Genomic DNA, 16,609 nt, shown 5'->3' with positions numbered 1-16,609 from the left:
AATATGTTGTTGATGTTCTCTTTTCTTTTTCATTTTTCGTCTGCTCTCATTTGAAAGTCTTCCGAAAACAACCACTACCTCCATAACTCTAAGATAAGAGTACCGTCTGCCTACATTCTACCCTACTCAAATCCCACCCATGAAATTATACCAAATATGTTGTTGAGCTGATAGTGATACATAAAATCTGATCACAATAAAAAATGAAAATTGCAAAATAATAATGTGCTTTTAACAAAAGTTACATATTTAATACATATTTGTACATCCAAAACTAATCCCTTTAGCTACTTCAAGTCTAAACCAAAAAAGAGACATTTACAATTCAAGAATATGGAATAAATTGCACAATCTTAATCAAGCCAAACAATCACATACCCAATGTAATCCCAAGGTTCGAGAAGGGTAGAGTGTACACAAATCTTACCCCTACCTCGTAGAAATAGAGAGGTTGTTTACGATAAAATAAAACAATCTTGATCAAGCCAAACTAGTGTCAAAATTCCATATACACACCTAGGGACTCTTGGGCACAAGCAGCAGCTAGGCTGATAAAGATTATGCCAACGCCTCCTTATAGAAATCTGAATCATTGTTAGCATTTCTTTACCTCATAAAAAGAACTACGTTCATCGTCACCACTGTCTGACCCTTCCTCATTCTCATTGTCATTTGATGTTGCATTAAGAGTTCGGTGAGAACTCCAATCAGGTGGGAAGGTCTTTTGAAGGGATTTTGTTATATCACCACCAGTCCTCTCAATTTTTCTCAAGCACTTGGACCAATGAACTGCAGTTCCCATATCAACAGTCAATCCAGACTCCACCATCTCTTCACAAACATGTTGGATTCCCGTTATAATGTTATCTTGATCAGCAACTGCCGCCCTTGACAACAATGATGTCATTAAACAGTGGTATACAGCTTTGTCTGGTTTCAAACCAGACTGCTTCATCTGTTCAAAACATTTCAAACCCTTTTCGGGAAGAGAAGCCCGTGCCCAACCATGTATAAGAGTGGTATAGGTTTTTAAGTTAGGTTTGATCCCAACAGTTTCCATCTCTTCAACTGCTCTCATTGCTCTCTGTAAACAACATGAAAACATTGATCAGAATCTTTTGGTTATTACTTGTAATAACATAAAACAGTACATAACTTTGTTTGCCAAGAAAAGCCACGATTTAAAGACCAATTAAGATAACGAAAAGCAACTAAAATCAAATTCCTGAAAGCATCTGATGCAAATAAACCTTGCAAGCCAAGTATTATTAGGACCATAAAGTTGCTAACTCAATGTCATGTGGATGAAATATATCTCAAATAACTTGGGAGTAGTAGTAGTTGTTGTTTCACTGCATAATAGTTGCTCCGCTTTAAAATGCGTAATAAGGAACTATTGATCAGCATACGAAGTAACAAATGATTTCAACATATTCACCACAGGCATTAAGACAACTATCATTAAGTACATACTTGCATGTCTCCAGCTTTACAACAAGCATTTATGAATGATGTGAATGTATGGATGTCAGGTGGAACTCCTTCTTGTCTCATCTGTTGCATCAGGTCAGCAGCCTCCCAGACATCACCTCGTCGAGCCCATCTGCATCAACACGAAATACAGAAGAAAGGAGGAGAATCATGGTCTAGTAACAAGAAAGGCAAGCATGAACAGAAGAACCTCTGGAGAGTAGGGAAAATGGAAATCTAAATTATGCTAATCGACATTCCTTCTGTTTTTGTTCTATTGGATGATGGTCCTAGAATAATTAAAGTATAAAATGGAAGATATGATCCTAACAAAAGCAGTACGATAAACAGGTACACATCAACTGTAAATCTAACCATACCCGTCAATTAATATGTTATAAACAAAGGTATTCCTTGGGATGCTTTTGGCACTCATTTCTTTTGTCACCATCAAAGCACTTTGCATCCTGCCTGATTTACAGCATGCCTTGAGTAACGCCTCATATGTATATATGTCGAGCTCTAAACCCTCATTTTTAACTTTTGAAAAATATTCACAAGCTTTTCCAATATCACCAAGAGATGCATAACCATGCATAATGGTTGTATATGTGTACTCATTTGGACTAACGCCGGCAAGCAACATATCGTCTAAAATTTGTACACCCTTCTCCATCTGCATCAAGTTAAAGATAAAGTTAACAAATAAGGAGCTAAGGAAAAGCATTTGCATAAGCACGGCATTTTTTCAGAATAGAAATTGCAGATGCCAATAGGGTTCTTTGACTTTATTTGCTATCTGATCAATCCAAAATGTGGGAGAGAATAAAAGGGAAATGGGTTAGGATGTGGGTCGGGTAAAAGGAAATAGATTAGGGGGTGGGCCGGGTTTTATTTGAATGGGTCCAATGTTACTTTAGATTTTAATTAAATATTGAGTCTTTTTAATTAGGTGATGTGGACCTTTAATAAGGGGCCACATGGCATAAATGATTTTGCAAAACTGGATATATTCTGTTAAAAAATAATGGCACGAATGAACCCTTTTTATAAGGGCAGTGGCATAGATGAACCCAACTTTTACCGGATGGCATAAATGAAGCCATTTCTAATAGTTCGATGGCATATTTGAGCCTTTTCCAACTATAACACTGGCATGCTACATTTTCCCAAGCTACAAATGAATATCCTCAAACGGAAAAAACATTTTTCCTCTCTTATTCCTTTGTTTTTTTCTTGGGGGGAGGGGTTGTTGTTACAGGCAGCAGTGCTAGTTAACCATTATACGTGTCTGCCTGTATAATCAACAATTTGGCTTCAGTTTGGAATTTTTGATTTTATGTAAATAGATCACACTGACATGCATGTCCCCTGCTCCGATAGCAATTGACATGATAGTTCAGAAGCTAAAATGTGAGGCTCCTTTTAACTCTGCCTAATGCAAATATATGGTTCAGTCATTTACCTGACGCTTCTCAACAAGGCCAAGAACTAAAGCATTGAAAGTGTGAACACTTGGAATGCATCCACTCCTCCTCATCATATCAAAAATGTCAAGTGCTCTTCTTACTTCTCCAGCTTTTGCAAAAGCATGAATGATTGGCATAAATGTCCGTGAGTTTGGCATATACCTCTCCTTCTTCATTTCCTCAACAATGCGCAGGGCGCGATCCAAGTTACCCATGCCACAAAATGCTCTGATAATGTTATTATAAAGTACCACATCTGGCTTCAAACCATCTCTTATTACATCCTCAAAAATTGCAAAAGCATTAGCCCAATCTTTCAAATTTATGAATCCATTCATCAATATGGAATATGTCTTCATGTTATGCTTTATGCAAGCCAATTTCATCAGTTCACTGACCTCAAAAGCTTTGGATACCTTACCAATCTGCAATGGTTTAACACCAATTATACGAAATTCAGATGAACAAAAGAAGTTGTAATATGACTTATAAACAATATCAAGTTGTGAGTAGTAGCTAGAATTGTATGCTCAAATGGCCCAAAGATTTCATATTGCAGAGCCTAACTAGTTTGGAATAAAGCCTAGTCAACTGAAGAATGATGGACTGATTGAAATGGAAAAGAAGCGAAGAGCAGAAATGACCAAGCTATCCAATTTAGTACTTTGACTTGATATACACTAGTTGGCAATCCCTAAATAAAGGGTTCTTGCTGGTTGAATAGTAGCTAAATTTTTATTTGTTTAGCACAAGTAAAAGCTTTCCACACTGTTGAGTCTTGGCTTTTCTGAAGGAAGAATTTGACATGTTAAACTGAGAGCGGAAGTCCGATTCTAAACTCAATTATTCTTAAAGTGCCAATTGCCTATATCTGCATGGTCTATGCTACAGATATCAGACCAAGAGTGCGAGAAAAAGAACATATAAAAAGAAGAAATTTCCACAAGTTTTTTTTCCTGTAAGTATGAAGCAACTTAACAAGTTAAATGTAAGGAAGATTCTGAATGATCTAACAGCAAGCAGAGTAACCCACCTTGATATAAAGGTTCATCAAACATCCATAGCTGACAACTGAAGGTGTAAATCCACACTCCTGCGATAATAATTACAGCAACTCGTTAGATCAATCATCAAGAACGCTTAACATTCAGAGCACAAGCAGCTGCCTATTCATTTTAAAAGCACTGTTTAGAAAGGCTGTGCTTTACTGCTATTTTGAATTGTTCAGGTTTTCTACGTTCTCCTTTTCTGTATGAAGAGTTTTCTTCACCTATGGAAAACATTTGATGACGCTTAGAATACTTCATAGCAAAATGTCTAAGGTAAAGCCTGAAGGCTGTCCCAGTCCCTGTTGATGAAAATGTCAACCATCTTTGTTTTTTTGAGAAAGTAAATGGCAACCATCTCTTCTCTTACGAACACCACTTCGTAGCAAAATGTTACAATTTGCTAATCCTTTCTATCTAGAAGTTATATTAGTAGAAAAAATTATGTCATAAATACAGCAGTAAGATGCCCAAAAATAAATAAACTTAGATAACTAAAGCCTATTTGACCTAAAACCAGCTCTTCTAATAAGGTATTAACAGAGGAAGAGTAGAGGTCTCTCAGAAGGATAAAGGGAAAAAGGAAAACAAATGCTTCAATATAATGTTCACTTGACATTCTCCAATTTTTCTCAATAAAGAAACTACAATATCCAACCAAAATAAAACGAACACGAGAAAAAACCATATTAAACACGTAGAGATACATTCAAGTTTCACCAATTCATATTGACTTTCACTCATCAATCAAAATCTGTGAAGTTACATTGAACAAACTTTTACCTTAAGTCTATCAAATACAATGAGACATTTTTCTTCATTTCCTATCATAGTATAACCATCCATCATGGTATGATAGATATCAATTGGAGTATCGATACCCTCCTCTTCCATCTCCCTGACCAATTCTTCGGCTCGATCCATATTGAATGTTTGGCTGACATTTGACAATAAAGCCAACAGACAACATTAATTTGTAATAATATCTTTAGGAGAAAAATTTAATATGAGAAGGCTGAAGAGAAGGAATACTGCTGCAGAAATTAGCATTTGGCCAACATTAACTCGTAATAATGTCCTATAAAATAATATGAGAGAACTGCAGAGAATGAATAGTGCTGCAGCAATTAGATTTTGCCAACAACAGCAATTGTTTACACTTAAACTGCATACACAAGACCAAACAAACTCTAACACGAAAGAGGAAAAACAAAAAGGATCAAATTCAATGAAAACACACCAGTTAGCATAGATGATATTCCCATATATGATTGCATTTAATGTCAGATCCCTCTTTTTGGCTTCCTCAAACCATCGCTCAGCAGCTCTTCAAGAAACAGAAAGAGAAATGACATATCAGGAAAAGTTCTCATCAGATATCCCGAATGAAAGTTAATACTCAGAAAACTAGAGAGAACTCTCGATAAAAAACAAATAAATTGAGAGAACTAAGAAAACTAGATTACTCAAGAGAAGTGTTAAGTGAAGACAATTCTTTTACGCATTAAAGACATTACCATATACACATTTACCAAATATGGAAAATCAGTTTTTTTTTTCAGGTTTCTTATTTTCTAGCATGCAGTAGGACTAAGTTGTTTAGATGCCATGGGGGCTACACTTCAAAGAAAAGAAACAACTGAACAGAACAGTACAGATACTCCCCCAGTGTAAGGCACTGAGCAAAGGTTAAAGCCTAAATGTGGTTGATTACCCAATTCAGTACCAGTTGGCTGTTAAGTTATTAGACTTATCCATTAAGTATGTTTGATAAGGTAAATTAAAAATCACTTAAGAGATCTGCTGGTCATTGAAATGCTTATACGAAAGTTTAGGTGCAAACAACTCAAACCTAAGAATGATGAATATCAGATGACTTTTTGATAAAGATGATGCATATTAAAAGATAGATGATAGAGATTTCAATGCCTAGAACTTTGCATGTGAAAATGCAACATGTTACTTTAGATTATTGAGGTTAACAAAAATACTTGTCTGTATACTGGAGAAACATGACTTGCATCTTATCTCAAAAAAAAAGAAACATGACTTGCATCTGACCTTACATATAAGAAAATATGTGACAATTATTGAGGTTAACAAAAATATTTGTCCGTATACTGGAGAATTTTGATTTGCATATGATGTTATAAGAAAATAAGTGCTCATACATTCAGCTTATTAATAATCACAAATTGTTCAAGAGAGATATGTTTAACTTTCTACTCTAACAATATCAAGGATGATAACTTTAATCATGCACAATTTTATATTTTAATACTTAAAATAGAGAATATAGACATATTTAAAGATAGTCTAATCAAGTCTCAATTTTTGCTCTGTGATATTGTTTTCAGTTTCATCAAACATCCGAGGTCCTTTATTAAACAAAGGTGAAAAAAGGAGAGCCCAACATTTTCAAACTAATCAAACTTAACAAAGCTAAGTCCATGTTAAAAACAACACAATGATAAATGAATAACAACATTTAAAAGTGGTTGAATTGCTCACTCTATATTGCCCACTTTGGCAAATCCTCCAATAAGAAAGCTGTAAGTTACAAGACTCAATTCAATTCCTTCATCTTTCATTTTCCTCACACAACATAGTGCTTCTTCCATGTCTCTACCCACTGCATAAGCATGAATAAGGCTGCAAATGCGAAACACTTCCTTTGAAGCAATACAGATAATACAGTATCCATTTTCTTTTCATTTTCAGGAGTAGCATATAACACAGAACCAATTTTCAGAAGTAGCAATGCTATATATTTCAGAGGAAATAAGCATAGCATAAGTAGTTACAATAATAACCAGTTCCCACAAGTGTCTAAAGAAAATATTTTTTTGTGGGGGGTGGGGTGGGGGACAGGTTCGGGTTACACTTTAAAAAAGAAGAAATGTTGAACTGAAGAATGAGCAAATATGTGGCCAAGATTGGCCTTGAATCATATCCGTCCATAAGGATTTAGTTATGGGGTTATTTACTGGAAGAGTTGTCTAACGATGGATAGATAGAACTGAAGTAACAGTTAATAAAGGTGAACTAACTTGGTATATACATGAGAGGTTGGTTCTATTCCTCGAGCACACATCTTCTCAAAGGTTTCACGTGCATGATGCATGTCACCCCTCCTTGCGTAGTAGTTCACCATTAAGCCAAATTCTTTCCTGGATGGCTACAAATAGAAGGAATTATTTTATCTGGATGCTATGATCAAGAGTTTTTTAAAAGCCTGACACACAACTACACATGAGACTAAAATGAAAATAAGGTATACCATAAATAAGTATTAACTTTTCTTCCACAGAAAGGCATATCAGAGATATTAGTAATAATAAGCAGTATATAGTAGAATGTAAATGTATTTACATGCAAGTACAGCATATCCACAAGCCAATAGAAGTCTTCTAGGACTTGAAATCATCAAAAGTACACATTGTCGCTGCTAGTTACAATCCAAGGAACAACATAACTTCGCTAGCACTTCATCTTCTCCTTACATATATGACACATAATCTTATGAAATTAGTGGTAAACCAAGAATGAAGATCTCCGTTTCTTGGGTCAACGGAGAAGGGGATGACCAATTAAGGACAAGGGAGTAACTAATTAAGAATTATTACAACAACATACCCAGTGTAATCCCACAAGTGCGGTCCAAGGAGGGTAGATGTACGCAGACCTTACCCCTATGTTTGTGGGATAGAGAGGTTGTTTCCAACAGACCCTCGGCTCAAAAGGAATGTTAGATTGTTATCGAAGTAGGATTGCAAGAAAAATATAACAACCAAATAGCACAATACAAAGCAAATAAAGCAATTAATAGTACCACACATAGAATAATAGAAGACCAGGCAATTACTAAATACTACTACCAATAATGAGAAGAGGAAAAGGAGGAGGCTAGTCCCCTACCTCCCACATAAAGTGCGACAATACTAGGCTACCTACTAACCTTCTACCCTAATCCTCGACCTCCATACCTTCCTGTCTAGGGTCGTGTGGATATGTTGCTTTTTCCAGTTACTGACCTCTCTTGCTCTAGAGCCACAAAGAAGCAAAATAGAGGAATATCAGAAAAAGGAAACATTGATAGTTGATAAGTACTAGACATATCACTTTCTCAGTACCAAAGCAAATAGCTCATAAATATTTGCACTCACCATTTAACACCAAAAGTATTGCCACATTAACTAAGCTAATAGCAGATAATGAACCAACTTAATTCATCCAATTCTAAAACCTTATCATGTTTTTGCTTGTAACAAGTAAAAAATGTACTAACTTAAGTATCTAAACACTTCCAATCATACATTTTAAGGGACTACAGCACTGCAAGCAGAGTACTGAAGTATTCCAGTAAGCATAACACCTTCTTGATTCTCTCAAAAGCCCGAACAACCGCCTGCCAATTCTCCGGCTGTGTTTCTAGAACCTTCTTGAAATCTCTCCCAGACCCCTCCATCGCCTCGTGCCACAAGTTCCTCTCCTCTATTTTCTCTTTCAATCTCCTCCCATCATCCAATTTCACAGTCAATACCCTTCCATGAAATTCAACACCATCAAACTCCACTGCCTTCATAGCTGCTTTCTCAGCAATTGGACCCTCATATTTCAAAAACCCAAAACCCATATTCTTTTCATTCCCACTATTACCCTTTATCAAAGTCACATTCTTTATAGCCCCAAATTGTCTAAAGAACTCAGCAACCTCCTTCTCTTTAATCCATAATGGCAAATTCCCTACAAAGATTCTTCCTTTTTCCTTATTTTCAACTCTTTTCTGCATTTCCTCATTTTTTGCTAAAAGTGGTGGAGGAGTTGGGGGTGGGGTAGGGAATGGGGGTGGGGGCGGTGACAGTTTCTTGGATAACCATAGCTTGTTACTGAGGCAAGGTGGTGGGGTGGAATTAAGTAGATGTTTGAGGGGGTTTTTGGTAAATTTAGGAGTGTATGGAGGAGGGATTTTTTCAGGGGAGCTGGAGGAGGATTTTCTGAGGGAGGAAAAGACGGTGGCGGAGTGGTGGTTTCCGGTGAGAATGGCGGCGGAGAATGGTGGCGGAGAAGGAGAGAGGGAGAAGATTGTATCCATTATCAGTTAACTCAACTGGGGAGTGAGAACTGAGAAGACAATGATTGAGTGGTGCATGAGGGCTCAAATTTGGTGTTGTGCACTAATTTCGATCCGTTTTAATTTATATGATATTTTTTAAATTTCAAAATTTAAATAAATATTTCTTTAGCTATAATCTTTAAATATTTTCATCAATTAATGAATTGGTGCTATGTCGATTTTACCATAACTAGCTATATTTTTTTTTATTTCCACTCGATATTTGTAGTTCACATTGAAGCTTGGATTGCGCACTGCAGGGCTCATTCTGCTGCTCCCAACATGATTTTCTCCATACTCATGCTCGATTTGAGACTTCTGATTAAGGGTAAAACAATCTCACTACTATATCACAATTCATATTTGATCATTTCTTTACTGTCTGAAGCCAAAAGGGCAACAAATTTTTTTGAAAATTCCAAAAGGCCAACAAAATTATTTATCAAATCAAAAGGGCAACATATTTTAACACCGTTTAAATCAGAGTTTTTACGCATTTTAACACCATTTAAATTAGGATTTCCGCTGCAACGCGCGAAAACCCATGCAACCGATAAGGCTTAGGCAACTTTTAGCCTTGTAAGTCTCTGTCATCATTAGCCTTGTAAGTCTCTGCCATCATGAGCAATGCGCAGGAAATCTGCGTTTTCCTGCCTTTTCTAAAAAATAAATAAATGAATTGCTGCATTTTGCTTCTATTTTTTCTTTTTTTTAAAGTCAAGTAGGCCATAAAACAAAAGGCAGTCATCTATTTTATTTATTGTTCTTGAATACCAAATAAAACTAATCAAAACCTTTTCTTTTAATTATCATAATTGTATCAAGCATCTAAAACCCATGTTTCTCATTTTTTATTGGTCTATAGTTGTATCAAACGTCATATTCTAAATCCACTCCTAGCTCGAATAGATGAAAAGAGAGTATCTAATGTTTTTGAGGTTTTAGCTCGATTGAAATTTGAATCTGAATTCTCACAAAGATATTTTTCAGTATTTTTAGTCTCACGTTATTAATTATGTGATATTATTTAATTGTACATTTAGAGTATAAGAAGGAAAAAAAATGAAATTTATAATCTAAAATCAATATTAGACATTTTTTATATATCTATAAATCACCATAGGATATATAAATTGAGATTTTATTTATAATTAAATTATTTTTAAGATATAAAAAGATAATATTCTTTTTTTTGGACAATTTTTTTAAAAAAATGTGGCACGTCAATTAGAATATAGGTAGTATTTGATACTTAATGTGGGGGGCGTTATTTTGAAGAAAAGAATCTGTATGGTTGATTTTCTTTATTTTAAACTTTATAATATAAAGGAGATTGTTTGTAAAGCAAAAAATCTGTATACAGCCTTTTTGTTTTATGGCCTACTTAATTTAAAAATAAAAAATAAAAAAAATAGAAACAAAACGCAGCAATTCAGAAAATGATTTTTCTTTTCTTAAAGAAAAAGCAGGAAAACACAGATTTGTGCCTTGTAAGGCTCATGGCGGCTAAGCCTTACAAGGCTAAAAGCTGCCTGCACCTTACAGGTTGCATGGGTTTCCGCACCTTGCGGCAGAAACCCTAATTTAAACGGTGTTAAAATTTGTTGCCCTTTTGGCTTCGGACTCGTTAATATAAAGTGATACCTCATTTGTTCTGTTGATTCAACTATCTATGCCTATGACAATGGACTTCACTAAGCACTCTTTCTCACTCATTTTACTATTTGTCAATGGCATATCAAGAATTGCAAATGCAAGTGACCATGGCATTTCTTCACGCTTCATCTTCCTAGCCAGGGGTGGAGCTAGATGAATGCAAGAGGTTTCACCTGAAATGCCAAGTTCAACGGTCTATACCGTACTCAACGTAGTCCAACCCTTCCTAAGATTCTGCAAATAACACAAGTTTAATGCATCGAGCTGCCTTCTTATTCTACTTCAACACAAAGATACTTAGCTGCTTTTTTTAAGAAGAAGAGAATCTTGATACACAAAAAATACAGTTTCTCAACATGCTTAGGCTTTAAAATAAATTTAAGATTTTTTTGTGTCAACACAATCCTGGCAATCAAACATTTTCTATTACAAGAGTATATCAAGAGAGCAAGCTTCTACTTGACAAAAAGATGCAAAAAATCTCAATAAAAAGTATAATGTGTAATCAAAAGTTAAGACAAACAGCCAATCATCTATAGTTAATTGGTCTTGCAACTGCAGTCAATCGATCAGGAACGATCATTAGCACTCGACAGAATCACGGAACTAACTCCAACTTTTGGGGAAGAGAGACGATCCTTCGACCATTCCTCTAAAGCTTTACGGTGCAGAGCGTTCATTTGTATGTATGGCCGTTTTTCTTTGATCAACTTCTCAGCATTTTTCCAGTCTTCGGCTAGACCAAGAGCTACTAACAGTGCACACATGACTGCAACACTCCTTCCATGACCTAGAGGAAACGAATCAAGAATTTACAATGTAAAATCAGTGACAAGTTGTATGTTCATGGCAATGATCTATCGAAGCACCAAAGAAACCAATAAAGAAGTTAAGCTCTTCAAGACAGTATCCCCCAGATATTGCTGTTGATTGATGCAGTTTAAGTATATAAGTTGTCACTACATGCAAGATAACAAATTTGATTGTAGAGTCTTTATCCTAAAATGACGACTTCCCCGAAAGACTTGAAGGTTTCATAGTTTTAACTACGGGCCTGCACATTGGATCAATTGCTTATTATTTGGAAATCTCACAATCAAAATGTGGAGACTTCTAAAAGCAATGTAAAATCACTCATTTAAGAACTACAACAATAACAAACCCAATGTAATTGCACAAGTGGGGCTAGGTGAGGGTAGAGTGTACGCAGACCTTACCCCTACCTTGAGTAGATAGAAAGATTATTTCTGATAGACCAAAATCACACATTTAGAACTCTAATACAAAAGCAAATCAGGAACCTGCAGATTTTTTGGAATAGGAGTCCTTAATCATCACATTATTTGGCAGTGAAAAGTATTTGAATAAAGCTCTGCACATTGACCAGCTTGCAAGGCTGATTGGTATTCATTACGGATCAAACTCTAGCCTAAGGAACCGTACTTTCTTAACCAAAACTAGCTCTCATAAGGTAAACTACCAGCTGCAGAATGCAATCAATCTTCTGTTACTTTTTCCCCACACATAAAAAAACTTTAATTTTCATATAGATGCTCTTTTGTAGCTACAAATGCATATTTAAGAATGATACATATTGATAAGACAAACTAGGTCATATATAGCATATTTGTATTCTTATCAATATTTGTATAGATGCTCTTCGTAAATGATATTTTCCAGATATTCTTATTTATTCAAGAATCAGAAGTAAAAAAAACAAAAGATTACATATGTCTATGTGTTGTATCAATGGCATATCAGTCCGGTCTCTTCATCCATTATTTTGTTTACCTCCATTCAGTAGGAAAATGACAATACTAAGACAGCAACTTACCAATTCCAGTGGCACAATACTGGTGTACATGAAAAGAAAAGTGAAGATGGAAGAGGACAAACTTATTAGTGGACTTCAATAGCAACTTGCAATTCAGCTTTTAGTCTTAGTATAAGTATCAACTCTTAAGTCTGTTCAATAATTAGTATCACGGGATTTCCTCTTCCACTGTCTTCTCTATCCTTTTATCGCATTCCCATGATTCAACTAATAAACTGTAAAATGATGACCAGATCCCATCCCCTTACTGAAGCTCAGGGTATCACCTCTGGCCTTCCTAATACTCGATAGAAGTTATACATTGGAAACTGTTAAGATTCATAGACTAAGCCTAGGAGTGCATCAACAGTGACATAAAGGTCTATCATAGTGTTCGTTGAATGTTAAGAGAATGTATCTACATTCACACATGTCTAGAATCATTGAGTTTTGAATAAGGAAAAATATTATAGAATATTTTGTACAATACCTTAAGATATTTTATACCTTCTTTTTTAGAAAGGGGTAAGGAGGGTATTTTATACTTTATTATCGGATATGATCTTACATTATATGGACAATAGAATAGCTTTTACCATATTTATGTAGCCTAAGACTTCTATGTAAAGAGTCCTATTGTACATTGTTATTCAATCAAGTTAACAAGAAGTTTGTTATTTTCACACAATATCAAAGTCTTTATGACCAACACCCAAGAACCGGAGGAAATAAATTATGACCTTAAGAGGTTAAGTAACATGATGAACAGATGATCAAATTTTAATCCATACATGCTTCCTTCAAAGACAAAATGCCAAAAGTCACTAACCTTCTCGCAATACACACCATACATATATCGTCAAGCAGAACATGGTCTGTCTTTGAAGGAAGCGTGTATGGATTAAAATTTGAATACAAACTTGAAATAGAGTGATTGATAAACAAACTGAAAAAGCCTCTGGAAGAGCATCATACTTTGAATTTCTTGACTAGATGACATTATTATATAGGCTTATGCAAATTTTGCGGCCAATTTGAGCAATAATTGATATTCCAGAGGTTTCACATCACAGTATATTAAATAAACTATAAAACCAGGATAGAAGAGTACAAGATTAAGTCTACACCCATTCATTTCCTTACACAGAAAATAATAATATTGATGCAAGAAACCTGACCTAAAGCGACTTAATTGTACAGACACACCTAACTAGCGCATTATTCACTGACATATCACAAAGTTCTCAATTTCTGCTCACAAAATAACAGAGTCAATTTTGCACAAGTACCTCAAAGTAGTATAGCATTTACGTATATCTGGAAGAAGTTTAAAACATTTAAGCAAGTTAGTACTCCCTCTGTCCAACAATACTTGTCCATTATTGACTTTGCACAATTCTTAAGAAACTATAAATAGAAGGGTAATTTTACTATATCACCTTTTGAATATAATAAATACAATGTCTAGAAAAATGTAATAGAGAAATGATAATAATTAATGATTAGGGTAAATTAGGAACTAAGTGTAAAATTATCCATTGATTTCATAAAGCAGACAAGTATTGTTGGACATCCCAAATAGTATAGTGGACAACTATTGTTGGACGGAGGGAGTAACAACAATATTTTCTAAGACATGAAGGATATTATAAAAAATGATCACCTCATGACTACAGACTACCTTAAGTTTTATTCTTGGGGAAAAAATCAAAAGCATATGGACGATTTTTACATTTGTTTTGGATATTGCTAAACCAAGCCTATCATTCATAAATCACACCAGGAACTCTTATGTATGGATAAGTCACCTTATAGAATAATCAATTCGGCCCAAGACAATTCATGTTTTCCCTATGGAAAATGGATAATAGACTGCTAGCTTTCTCCTATGAACTATCAGTTGAGAAGTCCTATGATTTTCAGTAATAAATACAATAGGTGAAACCGAAAATATGAACCCAAAGGAAGAATGTATGCAATGTATCCACTATACCACAACCACACATTAATGAAGGGCAGGCAAGCTAGTAACAACTGAAACTTTTACTCCCTCCATTTCAATTCAAGTGTCTTACTTTCCTTTTTGGTCTATCCTAAACAGAGTGTCTCTTTCTATGTATAGTAAGTTTTTCAATTCCAACATCTGGCATGGCAAGTTTAAAACCACAAGGTTTAAAGGACTACACAGTACACACATCAGACCCCAAATTCATAAGTCTCCCTTTATTTATTCAACTTCGGTGCTCACTGCTCAGTCAAACTACCACACTTAAATTGGGACTTAGGTAGTAACATCTAAAGGACATATCAAAATATGACCCCACTTGACAACAATGAGATACCCAGTATAATCCCACAAGTGAGGTCTGGCGAGGGTAGAATGTACACATATCTTACCCATACTTCGTAAAGATAGAGAGGTTGTTCCCAATAGACCCTCAGCTTAACTAAAGCCTGCCAAACAGTTTGAAAAAGGATACAGATACGGGAGCTACGGGAGCAATAACAACAACAAATTAGTGCGAAATGAAGAGTGTTACACAACATATTGGAGAAAGAACAGTAACGAAAACGAAATAATGCAATAAACGGCTACAAATACATTTATCTGAAACAAAAGTTTTAAAGTTCACAATCATACCATATGCACAATGGATGAAAACAGGTATCTTCTGAGCTCTTTTTCTACAAGCCCACTTAACAGCAACCTCTATATCAGCTGGCTGAGGTGACCTTGTATCCCAAGTTGGAATACACAAAAATGCATGATTTCCAGTAAACTCCAACATCCTAGGCATCTCACAAGTACAATCAATAATAGCAGGATTACCAGGTGGCAATTTATCAAGTGAACAAGGCCAACCCCCAACATACAATCCTTCAGAAATCTCACTATATGGAGGTTCCCCACTCTTTATTCTTCTCAAAGCTGAAAAACCCCTAACAAAATACAAGTAAGGACTAAACATAACAAGTGACCAAATTGGGAATGTCCCATCTGAGTTTTTCCCCAAAAGAATTGGAAGATCAATTGAAGGGTTAGCAGCTAATGCTACCAATAAAGATACCAATGATGCATACAAACATGGTATTGACAATAATGGGTATCCATAATTCTTGAGAGTTGCAAATAATATGAATAAAGTTACTGACTTTAGGCCTATAAGCACAGAAATTCCAACACCCATTTCAGTTCTTGACCAAAAGAATCGATTTTTACGTCAAAAAATCAGATACAAAGTCGAAAATTCAAATGGGTTATACCCAATTCAAGAAAATACGAGAAGGGAAAATTTTAAGGCAAATACCCAAAAGAAAATTGAGAATCCAATGGAGAGAAAGAGGGAAAATCAAGAAGACAGGCAAATCGCTTGATGAGAGTGGAAAGAACTTAACTTTTAGGAGTTGTTTGGTTGGAGTTAGTAGCCCTAGTAACCTAATGAGAAAAATGAGTTAATAGTAAAACAAAAATTCATTTGAACTACTCCCTCCGTCTCATTTCACGTGACACTTTTTAGATTTCGAGATTCAAACAAGTCTATCTTTGATCGTAAATTTTTCATCGATCTTTTAAATATTTTGAATTATCAATTATTGTGACTTATACTTCCTCCATTCCATATTAATTGAATTTTTGAGGTGTTTCACACCCTTTAAGAAAAATAGATTAGGACATAAATTGAACATAGTTTTCCATTAAAAAAACAAAACAAAACATAGTTTTCCATTTTTACCCTTATTAATTATTATCAAATTAATTGAAGTCATTACATTGAAAATCCAAATGAAGGGTAAAATTGGAAAAACACTCTAAAAGTAGTTTTGAAAACTGAACGATTAAGTTAATTTGAAAAATGAAAAATGCTTCAAAAATTCAATTAATATGGAGCGGAGGGAGTAGTATTTTTTACCTAATTTACAAATATATAAATTTCATTTAAAAAAAATAAAAATTCAAGAGCATATTTCCACAGACCGTTGATGTTTTTACGACCCGTAAGTCGTCTCGTGAACCTTGACCTGAGAACCAATTTTCAAG

General features: G+C 35.0%; 2 protein-coding genes across 2 annotated transcripts; both read right to left on the bottom strand.

Moving 5' to 3' along the window:
- Positions 1 to 193: 193 nt before the first annotated feature.
- Positions 194 to 9,118, bottom strand: LOC125850667 (pentatricopeptide repeat-containing protein At5g04810, chloroplastic-like). The gene is made up of 10 exons (XM_049530522.1): positions 8,361 to 9,118; positions 7,036 to 7,163; positions 6,497 to 6,637; positions 5,226 to 5,312; positions 4,769 to 4,922; positions 3,973 to 4,032; positions 2,936 to 3,364; positions 1,851 to 2,146; positions 1,474 to 1,603; positions 194 to 1,084 (listed from the first exon to the last, which is right to left on the bottom strand). Exons 1-10 carry the CDS (start codon positions 9,078 to 9,080, stop codon positions 596 to 598), a joined length of 2,634 nt encoding a protein of 877 aa, XP_049386479.1. The 5' UTR covers positions 9,081 to 9,118; the 3' UTR covers positions 194 to 595.
- A 2,005-nt stretch (positions 9,119 to 11,123) lies between these two features.
- Positions 11,124 to 15,935, bottom strand: LOC125850672 (uncharacterized). Its single transcript, XM_049530527.1, has 2 exons — positions 15,212 to 15,935; positions 11,124 to 11,547 (listed from the first exon to the last, which is right to left on the bottom strand). Exons 1-2 carry the CDS (start codon positions 15,756 to 15,758, stop codon positions 11,327 to 11,329), a joined length of 768 nt encoding a protein of 255 aa, XP_049386484.1. The 5' UTR covers positions 15,759 to 15,935; the 3' UTR covers positions 11,124 to 11,326.
- Positions 15,936 to 16,609: the final 674 nt, after the last annotated feature.

This window comes from Solanum stenotomum, unplaced genomic scaffold, assembly GCF_019186545.1.
Source record: "Solanum stenotomum isolate F172 unplaced genomic scaffold, ASM1918654v1 scaffold18507, whole genome shotgun sequence".
NCBI classification, from domain to species: Eukaryota; Viridiplantae; Streptophyta; class Magnoliopsida; order Solanales; family Solanaceae; genus Solanum; species Solanum stenotomum.
This window is presented reverse-complemented; position numbering and strand designations above follow the sequence as displayed.